General features: G+C 43.5%; 1 protein-coding gene across 3 annotated transcripts in view; it reads left to right on the forward strand.

The window, feature by feature from the left end:
* LOC143777279 (uncharacterized) overlaps nucleotides 1-23588 on the forward strand; it is a 50457-nt gene that overhangs the window by 9613 nt on the left and 17256 nt on the right. For all 3 annotated transcript variants that reach the window (XM_077267302.1, XM_077267301.1, XM_077267300.1), the window contains exons 4-5: nucleotides 4540-4740; nucleotides 5305-5521. In XM_077267302.1, the coding sequence (XP_077123417.1) occupies nucleotides 4540-4740; nucleotides 5305-5521 (418 nt within the window). The remainder of the gene's footprint in view (nucleotides 1-4539; nucleotides 4741-5304; nucleotides 5522-23588) is intronic.

Raw genomic sequence — 23588 nt, forward strand, 5'->3', positions numbered from 1 at the left:
CGTCTGGAGGAAAGAAGGTTTAAGCATAATAACAGACGCGGATTCTTTACTGTAAGAGCAGTGAGACTATGGAACTCTCTGCCGTATGATGTTGTAATGAATGATTCATTACTTAAATTTAAGAGGGGACTGGATGCCTTTCTTGAAAAGTATAATGTTACAGGGTATATACACTAGATTCCTTGATAGGGCGTTGATCCAGGGAACTAGTCTGATTGCCGTATGTGGAGTCGGGAAGGAATTTTTTTCCCCAATGTGGAGCTTACTCTTTGCCACATGGGTTTTTTTTGCCTTCCTCTGGATCAACATGTTAGGGCATGTTAGGTTAGGCTATGGGTTGAACTAGATGGAGTTAAAGTCTTCCTTCAACCTTAATAACTATGTAAGAACAGTGGGTGGGAGACTCCAGTACTTCCTACAAGACTGGCAAGAAATCACCCAGAATTCACGGATCTTAAGTACAGTAGAACAGGGGTACCGAATAGAATTCAGCCAGTTACCTCCCCCCCCCCCCCCCCCCCCCACGAGATTTTGCCTTAGACTTAGACCCAGTCACCTACAGTTCATCAGAGACTCCTAAAAGATATACAGGACCTTCTAAAGTTAAGAGCCATTATCCCCGTGTCCCACTCTCAAAGATTTAGGGGACATTATTCAAGCCTGTTCTCTATAAAGAAACCAGGTGGGGAATATCGGACAATCATAAATCTCAAACCCCTAAACAAGTGAGTAACCTACAAACAATTCAAAATGGAGTCTCTCAAATCCGTAATACCTCTAATCCGAAAAGGCTCAGTAATGAGCACACTAGACTTAAAGGGAACCTGTCACCTGAATTTGGCGGGACCTGTTTTGGGTCATATGGGCGGGGTTTTGGGGTGTTTGATTCACCCTTTCCTTACCCGCTGGCTGCATGCTGGCCGCTATATTGGATTGAAGTTCATTCTCTGTCCTCCGGAGTCCCGCCAAATCCAGGTGACAGGTTCCCTTTAAAAAGTGCCTACTACCAGGTCCCCATCTACGCCTCCCATCAACAATACCTTAGATTTGCTATCAAAGACGGAGATCGCATACAACACTTCCAGTTCAGGTGCCTACCATTCAGTCTCTCTTCTGCTCCCAGAATCTTCACCAAACTAATGGCAGAGGTGATGGCCTTCCTAAGAGAAAAGGAGATCCTTATAGTCCCTTACCTGGATGACATCCTGCTCATAGCAGATTCCCCTCAACAGATGGAAGAATATTTAACGACAACCATGTCAGTCCTAGAGAAACTAGGATGGCTAATCTAAAAAAAATCAAATTTCAAACCAGAAACGAAAAAGCTGTTTCTCGGAGTTATCCTGGATTCAACTCAGGAACATTCATACCTCCAGCAACACAAACAGGAATCAATCAAGAAAGAGATTCAGATATTACAGAAGCAAAAGTACACCTCCATAAGGAAAGCCATGAGGGTACTGGGTTTGATGACGTCATGCATTCCCAGCGTTCAGTGGAGCCAGTATCATTCAAGACCTTTACAGCAAGAAGTCCTTTGAGTATGGGACGGCAGAGACACATCTCTAGACAACAGGGTGCAATTAACCGAAGAGGCAAAAAGATCACTGTCATGGTGGACCACGCTAACAAACCTCGAGAAAGGATGACCCTGGAGAACATCTCCGTGTGTGAACATCACTACGGACGCAAGCCTCAGAGGCTCGGGAGCTCATATGAGGAAAGCTACTTCCAAGGAACTTGGCCCGCGTCAATACGCAACAGGTCCTCAAATTACAGAGAGCTCAGCAGTCTGGGAAGCTCTAAAGAGATATCGGGAAGAGCTAAAGGATCAACACGTCCGAATCTTCTTAGACAATTCGACAACAATGGCCTTCCTACTACATCAAGGAGGTCCAAAACATCGTCACTTACAGGACCTGTCATTGACAATATTCTCCTAGGCAGAACTAACGGTGAAGTCAATAACAGCAGTTCATCTGAAAGGCGCCGAATATCAGATAGCCGATTTTGTAAGCAGAGAAAAGGTACATCCCACAGAATGGTCCTTAAACCAGGAGGTTTTTGTTCAGTTAACCCAACGCTGGGGCATCCCGGAAATGGATCTATTCGCTTCCAGGAAAAATACAAAAACATAAAGGTTCTTCTCTTTAAATCCAGGAGACAGGCCGACAGGGATAGACGCCTTGGCACAGAATTAGAACATGAATCTGGCTTATGTTTTTCCACCATTGGCCCTGATAATGAGTCTTGAGGAAGATCCATGAGAGCCAGGCGTCAGTAATCTTAATAGTGCCGTACTGGCCCAAAAGGAGCTGGTTCTCTCTACTGAAGTGGATGTCCTTAGAAGAACCAGTCCATCTACCAGCAAGATCGGACCTTTTATTTCAGGGCCCTCTCGTATATCACAACCCGGGAATACTACAATTAGCAGCTTGGATCCTGATAAAGATCCTGAGGTCAAAAGGTCTTTCAGAACTAGTCATTACTACCATCCAAAACAGCAGAAAGCCGGTGACTTCAGCAATATACCGAAAGATCTGGAAGAAGTTAGTACAGTTCCTATCTATCTCTGAGGGCCCAGATATTCCGAGGATCCTGGACTTTCTTCAGTCGGGCTTTGATAAAGGGTTAAGGCCTAGAACATTAAAAGTGCAAATTTCAGCTCTCAGTTCCGTCTTCGACTTTCTTAGGCTAGTTTCACACTAGCGTTTGTAGGAGCTGCGGAGGGCTTCGGACTTCCTCCGTGAAGCCCCGCCCTCGGCCGCACCTCCGCCCTACTTCTGCATGCGGCCAGCATGCGGCCTGCGTACCTATCTTTAACATTAGATACGCAGGTCGTGCCGCTGTATGCAGATGCTTCCGCATGCGTTGTTTTGACGATGCGGACAAAAAAATTGCTACAAGCTGCGTCCTACACTGGTCGCCGCATCATCAAAACGACGCATGCGGAAGCATCCGCATACAGCGGCACGACCTGCGTACCTAATGTTAAAGAAAGGTACGCAGGCCGCATGCAGAAGTAGGCGGAGCTAGTGGCGGAGGTGCGGCCGAGGGCGGGGCTTCACGGAGGAAGTCCGCAGCTCCTACAAACGCTAATGTGAAACCGGCCTTAGCCAGTCATCCCTGGGTAATGAGATTTGATAAAGCCACCCAACTGCTTAGGCCCACAATACGCAGCTCAGTACCTCCCTGGGATCTCAGCCTGGTTTTGAATGAACTTTGTAAAGAGCCATGCGAGCCCCTGAATCAGGCACACCCAAGAGCAGTAACCCTTAAAGCCCTCTTAGTGGCAATAACGTCAGAGAGACGTATTGCTGAATTCAGCCCCCCTCCATAAACGACCCATACTTAAAGATTCAAGATGACTGCATCATCCTAAGACTGGATCCCGCCTTTCTTCCCAAAGTGGTTTCCGACTTCCATAGAAGTCAAGAGATCGTTCTACCAACCTTTTGCCAAAACTATAGCAACGAGAAGGAGCGTTCTCACTCATTGGATGTTAAAAGGACAGTACTTCACTACTTAGAGATCACAAAAAATTGGAGAGTGGACTCTAATCTCTTCATCCAGATGGCTGGAAGAAACAGAGGGAAGAAGGCGTCCAAAGCTACACTAGCTAGATGGATTAAGTCGGCTATTACCGCAGCATATGTCTCGGCGGGGAAATCCCCACCGGAAAGCCTCAAGGCGCACTCGCTGAGAGCGATCTTGGCTTCATGGGCAGAAAGCGCTGAGGCTTCTATGGACCAAATCTGCAGGGCCGCAACTTGTCTAAGTCAAATACCTTTTGCAGGCAATATAAGTTGGACGTTCTAGAAAACCAACAAACGACCTTTGGGAGGAAAGTCCTCCAAGCTGTAATCCCACCCTAGATAGGAGTTATTTGGTATTTCTCCTGGTGGTGCTGTCAGGAGGGACATCTTGGAAAGTAGGAATTAGTCCTACTGGTAATATTGTTTCCAGGAGTCCATCATGACAGCACCCCTTATATACCCTCCCTTGAATTTCCTGTCTGATTTGTGATATGAACATGTGTAGAGAGGAAGTTCAATAAAATAACGTTGCATCCATCCTGTGTGGTACTTGGGAAAATCATTGAAGGGTGGTGATGGGGAGGGGCTATTAACCTCTTCTGTGTTCCTGTCTCTATCAAGGATATGAAGGACAACCTCCTGGTGGTGTTGTCATGATGGACTCCTGGAAACACTATTACCGGTAGGACCAATTCCTACTTTTTTCATGTTTTATGCATTTTAAATTATGACGTGTTTATCCTATAGGATTTGCCTACACTTGTTTTTAGGATTGATGGGAAAAGTTTCCTATCAGGCCTTGAGGTATAACGCCTCGCCATGCATTTTCCTGTAATCTGCTTATCCTCATGGAATTATAATGTTTAAATCAAAATCAAATTTTTTTTTCCCTTCACCAGAAGCTGGCATTTCTATCTATTTTCCCATATAAAATATATATACACCCATAATAGTCGTATTATTTTTTTATTTGTAATTTTATATATTTTTTTTCCCAACCCAGAACAGCCATGTATCTCTCGACTGCAGCTCCACAAACTGGAACTGATGAATTCAAGCTGCGCCAGTCTGTCCAACAACGCCCTGGATCAGCTGTCCACCCTGCGGAGCGTGTGTCTGCGACACTATAAGTACCTCCAGCATGAAGAATTCATTGAGACCCTCCTGCTGAAACTGCCACAACTCATTGAGCTCCGGATCGAATGTAAGTCCATTCTTCTAACTTTCTAAAAGTTTAGTAAAAGTCTCTTGACTTTAAAAAAAAAAAAAAAAAAACCTGTAAGAGTTAATTCCTCATTTCCCTGTCACTTCTCTTCCTTTCACCCCACTTTGTCTTCTCGTGTCCTCCCTGTGCCTCCAGGGTTGGATCCTTCTGTTACCTCCTCCATGGGGTGAGAACTAGATTTTACCTGGAACCACAATGACTGTTAAGCCTTGGCAAGGGGGAAGTAGTCCCAGTGGCAGAGCTCTCCCTCTTTTGCTATCAGGTGCGGGACACTTTTTTTTTTTTTTTTTCTTTTTTTCTCTCTCCTTTTTAATTTGGGTGCATGTCCGCATACCACAGATAACATTGGGGGTGAATGATGGATTTTTTTGTATTTATTTTTATTTTTTTTAGTCCCTCATGTTGGCTCATCCACATATTGTAGGTCTACAATGTACATGTAGACGTGAATAATATTTTTTTTTATACTGTGACTTTTTTTTTTTTTTTTTTTTTTTTTATCTTTCTATTTCCAAACTTAATTGGTCATCTCTCATTTACCAGGGGCTGCGCCATTTGTGCCAATTATGAGTCCAATATGTTCTAAATTAGAAAAGCTGAGTGTGGTAGGGACTGAAATCTCCAACGCTACGCTCAGCTGGATCTCCCGCAGCGCTGCCCAGTTAAAGTGCCTGAACTTGAGCTTTTCTCATGGATACGATGAAGTCATGGTGAAGAGCTTTCCACGACTATTTCCGCATCTGCAGAACCTCTACCTCAGGTAATCTGAATGTCAGAACAGCAGGAATCGCTCTGCGGTTCGGTCCAAGCGCGCGTCCAGCTGTCCTAGACGTGTCATATCTCGGGCTATAAGAGAAGATGGTATTCTAATAATACATGATGGAGATGATGATTTTTTTGTTTTTTCTTTCTTTGGGTTTGTCCACCACAGATTTGAGTTAACCCCTTAGTGACAGAGCCAATTTGGTACTTAACCCCTTCACCCCCGGAGCTTTTTCCGTTTTCGTTTTTCACTCCCCTCCTTCCCAGAGCCATAACTTTTTTATTTTTCCGTCAATTTGGCCATGTGAGGGCTTATTTTTGCGGGACGAGTTGTACTTTTGAACGACATCATTGGTTTTACCATGTCGTGTACTAGAAAACGGGAAAAAAATTCCAAGTGCAGTGAAATTACAAAAAAAGTGCAATCCCACACTTGTTTTTTGCTTGCCTATTTTGCTAGGTTCACTAAATGCTAAAACTGACCTGCCATTATGATTCTCCAGGTCACTACGAGTTCATAGACACCTAACATGACTAGGTTATTTTTCAACTAAGTGGTGAAAAAAAATTCCAAACTTTGCAAAAAACAAAACAAAATTGCGCCATTTTCCGATACTCGTAGCGTCTCCATTTTTCGTGATCTGGGGTCAGGTGAGGGCTTATTTTTTGCGTGCCGAGCTGGCGTTTTTAATGATAGCATTTTGGTGTAGATACGTTCTTTTGATCGCCCGTTATTGCATTTTAATGCAATGTCGTGGCGACCAAAAAAACGTAAATCTGGCGTTTCGAATTTTTTTCTCATTACACCATTTAGCGATCAGGTTAATGCTTTTTTTTATTGATAGATCGGGCGATTCTGAACGCGGCGATACCAAATATGTGTAGGTTGGGGTTTTTTTTTATTGATTTATTTTGATAGGGGGGTGATTTAAACTTTTATATTTTTTTTATTTTTTTCACATTTTTAAAAACTTTTTTTTTTTACTTTTGCCATGCTTCTATAGCCTCCATGGGAGGCTAGAAGCAGGCACAGCCCGATCGGCTCTGCTACATAACAGCGATCATCAGATCGCTGTTATGTAGCTAAAATGCAGGTGTGCTGTGAGCGCCGACCACAGGGGGGCGCTCACAGCCACCGGCAATCAGTAACCATAGAGGTCTCAAGGACCTCTATGGTTACAATGGAGGAGCATCGCCGACCCCCGATCATGTGACGGGGGTCGGCGATGCGCTCATATCCGGCCGGATGCGGTAGTTAAATGCCGCTGTCTGCGTTTGACAGCGGCATTTAGCTAGTTAATAGCGGCGGGTGATCGCGATTTCACCCGCCGCTATTGCGCGCACATGTCAGCTGTAAAAAAACAGCTGACATGTCGCGACTTTGATGTGCGCTCACCGCCGGAGCGCACATCAAAGCGGGGGTCCCGACATGTGACGTACTATTCCGTCACATGTCGGGAAGGGGTTAATGACCGGGCCAATTTTTACAATTCTGACCACTGTCACTTTATGAGGTTATAACTCTGGAACGCTTTAACGGATCCCGCTGATTCTGAGATTGTTTTTTCGTGACATATTGTACTTCATATTAGTGGTAACATTTCTTCGATATTACTTGCGATTATTTATGAAAAAAAATGGAAATATGGCGAAAATTTTTAAAATTTTGCAATTTTCAAACTTTGTATTTTTATGCCCTTAAATCAGAGAGATATGTCACACAAAATAGTTAATAAATAACATTTCCCACATGTCTACTTTACATCAGCACAATTTTGGAAAAAACATTTTTTTTTTTTGTTAGGGAGTTAAAAGGGTTAAAAGTTGACCAGCAATTTCTCATTTTTACAACACCATTTTTTTTTAGAGACCACATCACATTTGAAGTCATTTTGAGGGGTCTATATGATAGAAAATAACCAAGTGTGACACCTTTCTAAAAACTGCACCCCTCAAGGTGCTCAAAACCACATTCAAGAAGTTTATTAACCCTTTTACGTGCGTCACAGGAACTGAAACAATGTGGAAGGAAAAAATGAACATTTAACTTTTTTTGCAAACATTTTAATTCAGAACCATATTTTTTTTTATTTTCACAAGTGTAAAAACAGAAATTTAACATACATTGTGTTGTGCAATTTCTCCTGAATATGCCGATACCCCATATGTGGGGATAAACCACTGTTTGGGCGCACCGCAGAGCTTGGAAGAGAAGGAGCGCCGTTTGACTTTTTCAATGCAGAATTGGCTGGAATTGAGATCGGATGCCATGTCACGTTTAGAGAGCCCCTGATGTGCCTAAACAGTGGAAACGCTCCACAAGTGACACCATTTTGGAAACTAGACCCCTTAAGGAACTTAACTAGATGTGTGGTGAGCACTTTAAACCCCCAAGTGCTTCACAGAAGTTTATAAAGTAGAGCCGTGAAAATAAAAAATTGCATTTGTTTACACAAAAATGATCTTTTCACCCACAAATTCTTATTTTCACAAGGGTAACAGGAGAAATTAGACCACAAAAGTTGTTGTGCAATTTCTCCTGAGTACGGCGATACCCCATATGTGGGGGTAAATCACTGTTTGGGCGCACCGCAGAGCTTGGAAGAGAAGGAGTGCCGTTTTACTCTTTCAATGTAGAATTGGCTGGAATTGAGATGGGACACCATGTCGCGTTTGGAGAGCCCCTGATGTGCCTAAACAGTAGAAACTCCCCACAAGTGACCCCATTTTGGAAGCTAGACCCCTTAAGGAACTTATCTAGATGTGTGGTGAGCACTTTAAACCCCCAAGTGCTTCACAGAAATTTATAACGTACAGCCGTGAAAATAAAAAATCCTTTTTTTCCCTCAAAAATGATTTTTTAGCCTGCAATTTTTTATTTTCTCAAGGGTAACAGGAGACAATGGACCCCAAAATCTGTTGGCCAGTTTGTCCTGAGTACGCTGATGCCCCATATGTGGGGGGGGGGACACTGTTTGGGTACCCATCAGGGCTCGGAAGGGAAGGAGCGCAGCTTGGAATGCAGACTTTGATGGGATGGTCTGCGGGTGTCATGTTGCATTTGCAGAGCTCCTGATGTACCTAAACAGTAGAAATCCCCCACAAGTGACCCCATTTTGGAAACTAGACCCCCCAAAGAGCTTATCTAGATGTGTAGTGAGCACTATGAACCGCCAACTGCTTCACAAAAGTTTATAATGTAGAGCCATGAAAATAAAAAAAATCATATTTTTTCCACAAAAATGATCTTTTCACCACCAAATTTTTACTTTCACAAGGGTAACAGGAGAAATTGGACCCAAAAATGTATTGTGCAATTTATGCTGAGTAGGCCGATACCCCATATGTGGGGGATAAACCACTGTTTGGGCGCATGGCAGAGCTCGGAAGGGAAGGAGTGCCGTTTTGGAATGCAGACTTTGATAGAATGGTCTGCGGGCGTTATGTTGCGTTTGCAGAGCCCCCGATGTACCTAAACAGTAGAAAGCCCCCACAAGTGACCTCATTTTGGAAACTAGACCCCCCCAAAGAACTTATCTAGACGTGTTGTGAGAACTTTGAATGCCCAAGTGCTTCACAGAAGTTTATAGTGCAGAGTCGTGAAAATAAAGAAAATATATTTTTTCCACAAAATTTTATATATATATATATATATATATATATATATATACACATATACACATATATATATATATATATATATACACATATATATATATATATATATATACATATACATATACATATATATATATATATATATATATATATATATATATATATATATATATATATATATATATATATATATATATATACACATACACATATAGTGGCCCGATTCTAACGCGTCGGGTATTCTAGAATATGCACGTGCACATAGTATATTGCCCAGTGACGTAGAATATTGCCCAGTTACGTAGTATACAGCACAGAGCCACGTAGTATATTGCCCAGTGACGTAGTATATTGCCCAGCCATGTATGTCACAGGTTAAAAAATAAACATATACTCACCTTCCGAGGGGCCCCTTGTAGTTCTGTCGCCTGTGTTCGGTACAGGCGGCAGCTTCCGGTCCGAGGGTGTGATGACGTCGCAGTCACACGACCATGACGTCACGGCAGGTCCTTCTCGCGCAGGGCCTGTGATGACGTCGCGATCACATGACCGTGACGTCATGGCAGGTCCTTGTCGCACACCAACCTTAGCATCGGAAAGGCGGCGGAAGGTGAGTATATAATGATTTGTTGTTTTTTTTTTTATTATTATTTTTAAAATTAAATGTTTATACTATTGAGGCTGCATAGGCAGCCTCAATAGTAAAAGCTTGGTCACACAGGGTTAATAGCGGCGGTAACGGAGTGAGTTACCCGCGGCATAACACGGTCCGTTACCGCTGGCATTAACCCTGTGTGAGCCGTGACTGCGGGGAGTATGGAGCGGACGAAGGGCACTCACTGCAGGGGAGTAGGGAGGGACTAATCGGACCGTGCCCGTCGCTGATTGGTCGCGGCAGCCATGACAGGCAGCTGGCGAGACCAATCAGCGAAAGAATATCCGTGACGGAAGTTGCCGACAGAAAGACAGAAGTACCCCTTAGACAATTATATATATATATATATATATATATATATATATAGATAGATAGATAGATAGATAGATATGTGTATGTATGTATGTGTATATATGTGTATATATGTGTGTGTGTGTGTATATGTATATATATATATATATATATATATATATATATATATATATATATATATATATATATATATATATATATATATATATATATATATATATATATATATATATATATATATACACACACTAGCTGAAGAGCCCGGCTGTGGTTAGTTATAGCACCTCACTTCTCTTATTTTCCCATCACGCCTTTCATTTTCCCCCTCACATCTCTCATTTTCTCCCTCACACCTCTCATTTTCCCCCTCACTCCTCTCATTCCCACCTAACACTTGTCATTTCGACCTCACATCTGTCATTTTCCGATCACTCCACTATTTTCCCTCACTCCTCTCATTTTGCACTCACACCTTTTCATTTTCACCTCACACCTCTCATTTTCACCTCAGTATATACATGTTTGTCATCTCCCTTATATATAGTATACACCTGTATGTCATCTCCTGTATATAGTATATACCTGTATGTCATCTCCCCTGTATATAGTATATACCAGCTGTGTCATCTCCCCTGTATATAGTATATACCTGTATGTCATCTCCTCCTATATATAGTATATACCTGTATGTAATCTCCTTTACATAGCATATACCTGTATGTCATCTCCTCCTGTATATACTATATATCTGTAGGTAATCTGCTCCTGTATATAGTATATACCTGTATGTCATCTCCTCCTGTATGTAGTATGTACCTGTATGTCATCTCCTCCTCTATATAGTATATACCTGTGTCATCTCTCCTGTATATAGTATATATCTGTATGTCATCTCCTCCTGTATTAGACCTCGTTCACACGTTATTTGGTCAGTATTTTTACCTCAGTATTTGTAAGCTAAATTGGCAGCCTGATAAATCCCCAGCCAACAGTAAGCCCACCCCCTGGCAGTATATATTAGCTCACACATACACATAATAGACTGGTCATGTGACTGACAGCTGCCGGATTCCTATATGGTACATTTGTTGCTCTTGTAGTTTGTCTGCTTATTAATCAGATTTTTATTTTTGAAGAATAATACCAGACTTGTGTGTGTTTTAGGGCGAGTTTCGTGTGTCAAGTTGTGTGTGTTGAGTTGCGTGTGGCGACATGCATGTAGCGACTTTTGTGAGATGAGTTTTGTGTGTCGACATGTGTGTAGCAACTCGAGTTGCATGTGACAGGTTAGTGTAGCAAGTTGTGTGCTGCAAGTTTTGCGCATGGCGAATTTTGCGCGTGGCGAGTTTTATGTGTGGTGCCTTTTGAGTATGTGCAAGTTTTGTGTGAGGCAACTTTTGCATGTGTTGCAACTTTTGTGCATGTGGCAATTTTTCCGCGTGTGCAAGTTTTCCGTGTGGCGAGTTTTCCATGAGGTGAGTTTTGCGCGTGGCGAGTTTTGAGTGGCGACTTTTGTGTTTCGACTTTTATGTGGCGAGGTTGGTGTATGTGTGGTGAAATGTGCGCTGAGCATGGTATATGTGTTCGAGCACGTGGTAGTGTGTGGCGCATTTTGTGTGTGTGTGTTCATATCCCCGTGGTGGTGTGGTGATTATCCCATGTCGGGGATAATATATACATATATATATATATACATACATACATACATACATACATACATACATACATACATACATACATACATACATACATACATACATACAGTCAGTCATGGCCAAAAGTATTCACACCCCTACAATTCTGTCAGATAATTCTCAGTTTCTTCCTGAAAATGATTGCAAACACAAATTCTTTGTATTATTATCTTCATTTAATTTTTCTTAAATGAAAAAACACAAAAAGAATTGTCCTAAAGCCAAATTGGATATAATTCCACACCAAACATAAAAAAGGGGGTGGACAAAAGTATTGGCACTGTTCGGAAAATCATTTGATGCTTCTCTAATTTGTGTAATTAACAGCATCTGTAACATACCTGTGGCACCTAACAGGTGTTGGCAATAACTAAATCACACTTGCAGCCAGTTGACATGGATTAAAGTTGACTCAACCTCTGTCCTGTGTCCTTGTGTGTACCACATTGAGCATGGAGAAAAGAAGGAAGACCAAAGAACTGTCTGAGGACTTGAGAAACCAAATTGTGAGGAAGCATGAGCAATCTCAAGGCTACAAGTCCATCTCCAAACACCTGAATGTTCCTGTGTCTACCGTGCGCAGTGTCATCAAGAAGTTTAAAACCCATGGCACTGTGGCTAACCTCCCTAGATGTGGACGGAAAAGAAAAATTGACAAGAGATTTCAACGCAAGATTGTGCAGATGTTGGATAAAGAACCTCGACTAACATCCAAGCAAGTTCAAGCTGCACTGCAGTCCGAGGGTACAACAGTGTCAACCCGTACTATCCGTCGGCGTCTGAATGAAAAGGGACTGTATGGTAGGAGTCGCAGGAAGACCCCACTTCTTACCCCGAGACATAAAAAAGCCAGGCTGGAGTTTGCCAAAACTTACCTGAAAAAGCCTAAAACGTTTTGGAAGAATGTTCTCTGGTCAGATGAGACAAAAGTAGAGCTTTTTGGGCAAAGGCATCAACATAGAGTTTACAGGAGAAAAAAAGAGGCATTCAAAGAAAAGAACACGGTCCCTACAGTCAAACATGGCGGAGGTTCCCTGATGTTTTGGGGTTGCTTTGCTGCCTCTGGCACTGGACTGCTTGACCGTGTGCATGGCATTATGAAGTCTGAAGACTACCAACAAATTTTGCAGCATAATGTAGGGCCCAGTGTGAGAGAGTTGTTTCTCCCTCAGAGGTCATGGGTCTTCCAGCAGGACAATGAACCAAAACACACTTCAAAAAACACTAGAAAATGGTTTGAGAGAAAGCACTGGAGACTTCTAAGGTGGCCAGCAATGAGTCCAGACCTGAATCCCATAGAACACCTGTGGAGAGAGCTAAAAATGGCATGTTGGAGAAGGCACCCTTCAAATATCAGGGACCTGGAGCAGTTTGCCAAAGAAGAATGGTCTAAAATTCCAGCAGAGCATTGTAAGAAACTCATTGATGGTTACCGGAAGCGGTTGGTCGTAGTTATTTTGGATAAAGGTTGTGCAACCAAGTATTAGGCTGAGGGTGTCAATACTTTCGTCTGGCCCATTTTTGGAGTTTTGTGTGAAATGATCAATTTTTTGCTTCACTCTCTTTTGTGTTTTTTCATTTAAGACAAATTAACCCCTTCCCGACCCATGACGCCACGTAGGCGTCATGAAAGCCCGTGCCAATCCGACCCATGACGCCTATGTGGCGTCATGGAATGATCGCGTCGCTGCAGATCGGGTGAAAGGGTTAACTCCAATCTCACCCGATCTGCAGAGACAGGGGGAGTGGTGCTTCAACCCAGGGGGGGTGGCTTCACCCCCCCCGTGGCTACGATCGCTCTGATTGGCTGTTGAAAGTGAAACTGCCAATCAGAGCGATTTGTAATATTTCACCTAAAAAACTGGTGAAATATTACAATCCAGCCATGGCCGATGCTGCAATATCATCGGCCATGGCTGGAAATACTGAAATGACCCCCCCCCACACACCCACCGATCGCCCCCCCCAGTCCTCCGTTATGGGGTCCGGTCCCCTCCGTCCGCCTGCCGGCTCCCCCGTCCTCCTGTCCGCTCCCTCCTTGTTTGGATTCACCCCCCCTGTGGTCCGATTACCCCCCCTGTGCTCCGATCCACCCCCCCCCCACCACCCCTTCATACTTACCGATCCTCCCGGTGTCCGTACGTCTCCTCGCTGGGCGCCGCCATCTTCCAAAATGGCGGGCGCATGCTCAGTGCGCCCGCCAAATCTGCCAGCCGGCAGATTCCTTACAAGTACATTTTGATCGCTGTGGTAGGTTCTATGACAGCGATCAAAATAAAAAAAATAATAAATAAAACCCCCCCTTTATCACCCCCATAGGTAGGGACAATAATAAAATAAAGAAAATATTTTTTTTTCTTTTTCCACTAGGGTTAGGGTTAGAACTAGGGTTAGGGTTACAGGTAGGGTTAGGGTTATGGCATGTGCGGATTTGGCCGCGGATCCGCAGCGGATTGGCCGCGGATCCGCAGCGGATTGGCCGCGGATCCGCAGCGGATTGGCCGCTGCGAATTCGTAGCAGTTTTCCATCAGGTTTACAGTACCGTGTACACCTATGGAAAACCAAATCCGCTGTGCCCATGGTGCGGAAAATTCCGTGCAGAAACGCTGCGTTGTATTTTCCGCAGCATGTCAATTCTTTGTGCGGATTCCGCAGCGTTTTACACCTGTTCCTCAATAGGAATCCACAGGTGAAATCCGCACAAAAAAACACTGGAAATCTGCTGTAAATCCGCAGGTAAAACGCAGTGCCTTTTACTTGCAGATTTTTCAAAAATCGTGCGGAAAAATCTCACACGAATCCGCAACGTGGGCACATACCCTTAGGGTTAGGGTTGGAAATAGGGTTAAGATTAGGCTTGTGGTTAGGGTTACGGATAGGGTTAGGGGTGTGTTGGGGTTACAGTTGTGGTTAGGGTTGGGATTAGGGTTGGGATTAGGGTTAGGATTAGGGTTAGGGTTGGAATTAGGGTTACGGGTGTGTTGGGGTTAGGGTTGTGGTTAGGGGTGTGTTGGGGTTAGGGTTGGGATTAGGGTTATGGCTACAGTTGGGATTAGGATTAGGGGTGTGTTGGGGTTAGTGTTGAAGTTAGAATTGAGGGGTTTCCACTGTTTAGGCACATCAGGGGTCTCCAAACGCAACATGGCGCCACCATTGATTCCAGCCAATCTTGCATTCAAAAAGTCAAATGGTGCTCCCTCCCTTCCAAGCCCCGACGTGCGCCCAAACAGTGGTTTACCCCCACATTTGGGGTACCAACGTACTCAGGACAAACTGGGCAACAACTGTTGGGGTCCAATTTCTCCTGTTACCCTTGCAAAAATAAAACATTACTTGCTAAGACATAATTTTTGAGGAAAGAACAATTATTTTTTATTTTCACGGCTCTGCGTTATAAACTTCTGTGAAGCACTTGGGGGTTGAAAGTGCTCACCACACATCTAGATAAGTTCCTTCGGGGGTCTAGTTTCCAAAATGGGGTCACTTGTGGGGTGTTTCTACTGTTTAGGCACATCAGGGGCTCTGCAAACGCAACCTGACGCCCGCAGAGCATTCCATCAAAGTCTGCATTTCAAAACGTCACTACTTCCCTTCCGAACCCCGACGTGTGCCAAAACAGTGGTTTACCCCCACATATGGGGTATCAGCGTACTCAGGAGAAACTGGACAACAACTTTTGGGGTCCAATTTCTCCTGTTACCCTTGGGAAAATAAAAAATTGTGGGCTAAAAAATCATTTTTGAGAAAAGAAAAATTATTTTTTATTTTCACGGCTCTGCGTTATAAACTTCTGCGAAGCACTTGGGGGTTCAAAGTGCTCACCACACATCTAGATTAGTTCCTTGGGAGGTCTAGTTTCCAAAATGGGGTCACTTGTGCGGGAGCTCCAATGTTTAGGCACACAGGGGCTCTCCAAACGTGACATGGTGTCCGCTAATGATTGGAGCTAATTTTCCATTCAAAAAGCCAAATGGCGTGCCTTCCCTTCCGAGCCCTGCCGTGCGCCCAAACAGTGGTTTACCCCCACATATGGGGAATCATCGTACTCAGGACAAACTGGACAACAACATTTGGGGTCCAATTTCTCCTATTACCCTTGGGAAAATAAAAAATTCTGGACTCAAAATCATTTTTGAGGAAAGAAAAATTATTTTTTATTTTCACGGCTCTGCGTTATAAACTTCTGTGAAGCACCTGGGGGTTATAAGTGCTCACTATGCATCTAGATAAGTTCCTTGGGGGGTCTAGTTTCCAAAATGGGGTCACTTGTGGGAGCGCTCCAATGTTTAGGCACACAGGGGCTCTCCAAACGTGACATGGTGTCTGCTAGCGATGGAGATAATTTTTCATTCAAAAAGTCAAATGGCGCTCCTTCCCTTCCGAGCCTTACCATGTGCCCAAACAGTGGTTTACCCCCACATGTGAGGTATCGGTGTACTCAGGAGAAATTGTCCAACAAATTTTAGGATCCATTTTATCCTGTTGCCCATGTGAAAATGAAAAAATTGAGGCTAAAATAATTTTTTTGTGAAAAAAAACTACTGTTTCATTTTTACGGATCAATTTGTGAAGCACCTGGGGGTTTAAAGTGCTCACCATGCTTCTAGATAAGTTCCTTGGGGGGTCTAGTTTCCAAAATGGGGTCACTTGTGGGGGAGCTCCAATGTTTAGGCACACGGGGGCTCTCCAAACGCGACATGGTGTCCGCTAAAGATTGGAGCCAATTTTTCATTGAAAAAGTCAAATGGCGCTCCTTCCCTTCCGAGCCCTGCCGTGCGCCCAAACAGTGGTTTACCCCCACATATGAGGTATCAGCGTACTCAGGATAAATTGGACAACAATGTTCGTGGTCCAGTTTCTCCTTTTACCCTTGGGAAAATAAAAAAAATTTCGCTAAAAGATCATTTTTGTGACTAAAAAGTTAAATGTTCATTTTTTACTTCCATGTTGCTTCTGCTGCTGTGAAACACCCGAAGGGTTAATAAACTTCTTGAATGGTTTTGAGCACCTTGAGGGGTGCAGTTTTTAGAATGGTGTCACTTTTGGGTATTTTCAGCCATATAGAACCCTCAAACTGACTTCAAATGTGAGGTGGTCCCTAAAAAAAATGGTTTTGTAAATTTTGTTGTAAAAATGAGAAATCACTGGTCAAATTTTAACCCTTATAACTTCCTAGCAAAAAAAAAAATTGTTTCCAAAATTGTGCTGATGTAAAGTAGACATGTGGGAAATGTTATTTATTAACTATTTTGTGTCACATAACTCTCTGGTTTAACAGAATAAAAATTCAAAATGTGAAAATTGCAAAATTTTCAAAATTTTTGCCAAATTTCCGTTTTTTTCACAAATAAACTCAGAAATTATCGACCTAAATTTACCACTAACATGAAGCCCAATATGTCACAAAAAAACAATCTCAGAATCGCTAGGATCCGTTGAAGCGTTCCTGAGTTATTACCTCATAAAGGGACACTGGTCAGAATTGCAAAAAACGGCAAGGTCATTAAGGCCAAAATAGGCTGGGTCATGAAGGGGTTAAATGAAGATAATAATACCAAAGAATTTGTGTTTGCAATCATTCTCAGGAAGAAACTGAGTACTATCTGACAGAATTGTATGGGTGTGAATACTTTTGGCCATGACTATATATATATATATATATATATATATATATATATATATATATATATATATATATATATATATATATATATATATATATATATATTATACCGTATATACTCGAGTATAAGCCGACCCCCCCCCTAATTTTGCAACAGAATACTGGGAAAACTTATTGAATCGAGTATAAGCCTAGGGTGGAAAATGCAGCAGCTACGGTAAATGTCAATAATAAAAATAGATACCAATAAAAGTAAAATTAATTGAGACATCAGCAGGTTAAATGGTTTTTGAAAATCAATATTGAATCAGGAGCCCCATATAATGCTCCATACAGTTCATTATGGCCTCATAAGATGCTCCATACAAAATAGGCCCCAAATAATGCTCCATACAGTTCATTATGGCCCCATAAGATGCTCCATATACAAATATGCCCCATATAATTCTCCATGCAGTTCTTTATGGCCCCATAAGATGCCCCATATAATGCTCCATGCAGTTCTCTATGGCCCCATAAATGCCCCATATAATGCTCCATGCAGTTATGGCCCCATAGATGCTCCATATAATGCTCCATGCAGATCTTTAGGGCCCCATGTAAAGCCCCATATAATGCTGCATGCCATTCATTATGGCCCCATATAATGCTCCATGCAAGATGCTCCATATAATGCTCCATGCAGTTATGGCCCCATAGGTGCTCCACATAATGCTCCATGCAGTTCTTTATGGCCCCATGTAATCTAATATATAAAGCTATATGTGTGTGTATGTCCGGGATTGGCATCTGCACCGTCGCAGCTACAGCCACAGAATTTTGCACAGTCAGACGTCTGGACCCTGAGAGTGTTATAGGCTATGTTGTGAGGCAAAATTTTAACCCCACGCGTTCCAATTCACCAAACAATTTTGCCCCTATCTACATAATGGGGAAAAAGTGAAAGGAAAAGTGTTGGAGGCAAATTGACAGCTGCCATATGTGAACAAGGGGGACTTAAAGAATGAGAGCGATGGCGCCAAAGAGTATATACCGTACAGCTGCTAAGGTGGGACCCCGACATTGGATACTCACCACACACGGGGATATGAACACACACACAAAATGCGCCACACACTACCACGTGCTTGAACACACATCACGCTCAGCACACATTTCACCACACATACACCAACCTCGCCACATAAAAGTCTAAACACAAAAGTCACCACTCAAAACTCGCCACGCGCAAAACTAGGCTCACGCAAAACTCGCCACACGTGCAAAACTCACTTAATGGAAAACTCGCCACACGCAAAACTTGCACACGCGGAAAAATTGCCACATGCACAAAAGTTGCAACACTTGCAAAAGTTGCCTCACACAAAACTTGCACATACTCAAAACGCACCACACATAAAACTCGCCACGCGCAAAACTCGCCATGCGCAAAACTTGCTGCACACAACTTGCTACACTAACCTGTCACATGCAACTCGAGTTGCTACACACATGTCGACACACAAAACTCATCTCACTAAAGTCGCTACATGCATGTCACCACACGCAACTCAACACACACAACTTGACACATGAAACTCGCCCTAAAACACACACAAGTCTGGTATTATCCTTCAAAAATAAAAATCTGCTTAATAAGCAGACAAACTACAAGAGCAATAACTGTACCATATAGGAAATACGGCAGCTGTCAGTCACATGACCTGTGTATTATGTGTATGTGTGAGCTAATATATACTGCCAGGGGGTGGGCTTACTGTTGGCTGGGGATTTATCAGGCTGCCAATTTAGCTTACAAATACTGAGGTAAAAATACTGAGCAAATAACGTGTGAACGAGGTCTAATACAGGAGGAGATGACACACAGATATATACTATATACAGGAGATGACATACAGATATATACTATATACAGGAGGAGATGACTTACAGGTATATACTATATACAGGAGGAGATGACTTACAGGTATATACAGGAGGAGATGACACACGGATATATACTACAGTATATACAGGAGATGACACACAGGTATATACTATATACAGGGGAGATGACACACAGGTATATACTATATACAGGAGGAGATGACACACAGATATATACTATATACAGGGGGAGATGACCCACAGGTATATACTATATACAGGGGAGATGACCTACAGGTATATACTATATACAGGAGATGACATACAGGTATATACTATATACACTATGTTCCAAATTATTATGCAAATGACATTTTTCTCTGATTTTCCTAAATGGTCGGTCAAAACGACAATCAGTCTAATAAAAGTCATGAATAAAAAAGCTATTTAACTCCAAAACCTCCTAACAGGCCAAGTTACGTGTAACATAGGACCCTTCTGTGATATCACCTTCACATTTCTTGCATCCATTGAACTTGTGAATTTTTGGAGAGTTTCTGCTTGTATTTCTTTGCATGAAGTCAGAATAGCCTCCCAGACCTGCTGTTTTGATGTGAACGGCCTCCCACCCTCATAGATCTTTAGCTTGATGATAATCCAAAGGTTCTCAATAGGGTTGAGGTCAGGGGAAGATGGTGGCCACACCATGAGTTTATCTCTCTTTATGCCCATAGCAGCCAATGACTCAGAGGGATTCTTTGCAGCATGAGATGGGGCATTGTCATGCATGAAGATGCTTCTGCTCCTGAAGGCATGTTTCTGCTTTTTATACCATGGAAGAAAGTTGTCAGTCAGAAACTCTATACACTTTGCAGAGGTCATTTTCACACCTTCAGGAACCTTAAAGGGCCCTACCAGCTGTTCCGGATCAAAACATGACTCCTCAACCTCCTTGCTGACATCGCAGCCTTGTTGGGACATGGTGGCCATCCACCAACCATCCACTACTCCTTCAATCTGGACCATCCAGGGTTGCTCGACACTCATCAGTAAACAAGACTGCTTGAAAAATAGTCTTCATGTATGTCTGGGCCCACTGCAACCATTTCTGCTTGTGATCACTGTTTAGGGGTGGCCGAATAGTAGGTTTATGCACCAAAGCAAGCCTTTGAAGGATCCTTCACCTTGAGGTTTGAGGGACTCCAGAGGCACCAGCAACTTCAAATAACTTTTTGCTGCTTTGTAATGGTATTTTGGCAGCTGCTCTCTTAATTCAATGAATTTGTCTGGCAGAAACCTTCCTCAATATGCCTTTATCTGCATGAACTCTGTTTCAGTCATAAATCTCTTCATAGTATGATGATCACTCCTAAGTTTTCGTGAAATATCTAATGTTTTCATACCGTGTCCAAGGCATTGCACTATTTAACACTTTTCAGCAGCAGAGAGATCCTTTTTATTTCCCATATTGCTTGAAACCTGTGGCCTGCTTAATAATGTGGAACATCATTTTTAAGTAGTTTTCCTTTAATTAGAATCACCTGGAAAACTAAATATCACATGTGTTTAAGATTGATTTCAGTGATCCATTGAGCCCTGAGACACAATACCATCCATGAGTTTATTTGAAAAACAAAACGATTAAATCTTTATGACACTTAAATCCAATTTGCATAATAATTTGGAACAGTGTATAGGAGGAGATGACATACAGGTATATAGTATATACAGAAGAGATGACATACAGGTATATAGTATATACAGAAGAGATGACATACAGGTATATACTATATACAGGAGGAGATGACATACAGCAGGTATATACTATTTACAGGGGAGATGACATACAGGTATATATTATACACAGGAGATGACATACAGGTGTATAATATATATAAGGGAGATGACAAACATGTATATACTGAGGTGAAAATGAGGTGTGTGAGGTGAAAATGAAAAGGTGTGAGTGCAAAATGAGAGGAGTGAGGGAAAATAGTGGAGTGATCGGAAAATGACAGATGTGAGGTCGAAATGACAAGTGTTAGGGGGGAATGAGAGGAGTGAGGGGGAAAATGAGGTGTAAGGGAGAAAATGAGAGGCGTGATGGGAAAATAAGAGAAGTGAGGTGCTATAACTAACCACAGATATTTACTATGCCCAGGCAACGCCGGGCTCTTCAGCTAGTGCTCCATATAATGCTCCATGCAGTTCATTATGGCCCTATAGATGCTCCATATAATGCTCCATGCAATTCTTTATGGCCCCATAGATGCTCCATGCAGTTCTTTATGGCCCCATAGATGCCACAATATAATGCTCCATGCAGTTCTTTATGGCCCCGTAGATGCTCCATGCAGTTATGGCCCCATAGATGCTCCATATAATGCTCCATGCAGTTCTTTATGGCCCCATAGACTCTTCATATAGCATTGTGCCACATGTAATGCTGCTGCTGCACTAACCAGAGACCGCTGAACAATGGAAGAAGCTGCCGCGCCCGAAGACCATGGGACATGAAGGGACCCCCGCCTTCCATGCATCGAGATTAAGCCGAGAGGGGCACTTTCAGCCCCAAAAAGTGGGCTGAAAATCTCGGCTTATATTTGAGCATATACGGTATAATTATAATATATATATATATATATATATATATATATATATATATATATATATATATATATATATATATATATATTTAAATATATTATAATTATACCGTATATGCTCAAATATAAGCCGAGATTTTCAGCCCACTTTTTGGGGCTGAAAGTCCCCCTCTCGGCTTATACTCGAGTCATACCCAGGGGTCGGCAGGTGAGGGGGAGCGGGGGCTGTCTAATTATACTCACCTACTCCTGGCGCGGTCCCTGCTTCCCGGCGCTGCAGTTTCTTCCTGTAGTGAGCAGTCACATGGTACCGATCATTACAGTAATGAATATGCGGCTCCACCTCCCATAGGGGTGGAGCCGCATATTCATTACTGTAATGAGCAGTAACGGTGACCGCTCACTACAGGAAGAAAATGCAGCGCCGGGGAACAGATGTGAAGGGACCTCACCGGGAGCAGGTGAGTATGACGGGGGCAGTGCGCGATATTCACCTGGTCCTCGTTCCACCGTCAGCGCCGCTGTGTCTTCCGCAGTGACGCTCAGGTAAGAGGGCGCGGTGACGCGATTAGTGCGCGCCGCCCTCTTCCTGAACGTCGCTGCAGAGGATGGGAAGACACAGCGGCGGTCAGCGGTGGTATGGGGTGCAGATGACTATAGCAGGGGCCGGAGAGGTGAGTATGTAATTTTTTTTATTTTTTTAATCGCAGTATATGGGGCAAATATCTGTATGGAGCATCTTATGTGGCCATGTGCAGCGTTATACGGGGCAATTATCTGTATGGTGCATCTTATGTGGCCATTGTCACGCCCTATCGATGGATCTATCGGGTGGACCAACTGGACCGCAAATACAACGGTTGCTGATACCAGGAAGGGAGAGCCAGACTAGGAAAGCAGGTTCAAACGCTTTATTGTATTGAAATACAAATATACTAGGGAAGACACCCCAAAGGAAGGCCACAGGACCAAAACACCAGGGGGCCTCTAAGGAGTCCAAGGCTTGGAGTGACCCCTATACAGGGATTTCCCCTTGACCACCAATAGAGGGTCCGATGAGGCAGACACCTGTGTTAAACCGACCTAGGAGGTTGGGAAGAAATGAAGAGACAAAACAGGCCAGAATGAGGAACTTGGAAGCAGGCAGAAGACTGCAGGGAGCCGCACAGGATCCGGGATTAAGGATGCTGAGAAGACCAGGCTCGAACCTAGGGAAAAAGGTACACAGAGTAAGACAGGGAAATGGGACTGGAAAGACAAGCAAGACCAGACCTGGAGAAGCAACTTCAGGATAATAGAAGTTGCCCAGGCGGCGACCAGGAGTGACTGAGATCCTTTTATCCCTCCAGCCTCCAAGTGATAGGCCGGGAGGAGGAGCGGAGAGTAGGGTCGGGCTGGCCCTTTAAGAAGCCAGAGAGCTCGCCTGCCCGCCCCCTATGCACTCCCTAGCAGAGGGAGAGGAAGGAGGAAGTGCAGCAGACAAGGGAGCAAGGACCCGGGCAGCATGTCTGCAGGGACGGACCCCGGAGCACCGGCGGACGACCGGAGCGTGACCCTGCGGGCTCAAGACAGGACCAGAGGAGGTAAGAACAGGCGGGGAAGAGAAAGTAGGCGCCCCGGACGGCGAGGTGGTGACAGGACCCCCCCCCCCCCTCCAGGCCCCCCGGGCGGCGACTGGCAAGGAACCGAC

The sequence above is a fragment of the Ranitomeya variabilis genome, chromosome 1 (assembly GCF_051348905.1).
Source record: "Ranitomeya variabilis isolate aRanVar5 chromosome 1, aRanVar5.hap1, whole genome shotgun sequence".
Classification (NCBI taxonomy): domain Eukaryota; kingdom Metazoa; phylum Chordata; class Amphibia; order Anura; family Dendrobatidae; genus Ranitomeya; species Ranitomeya variabilis.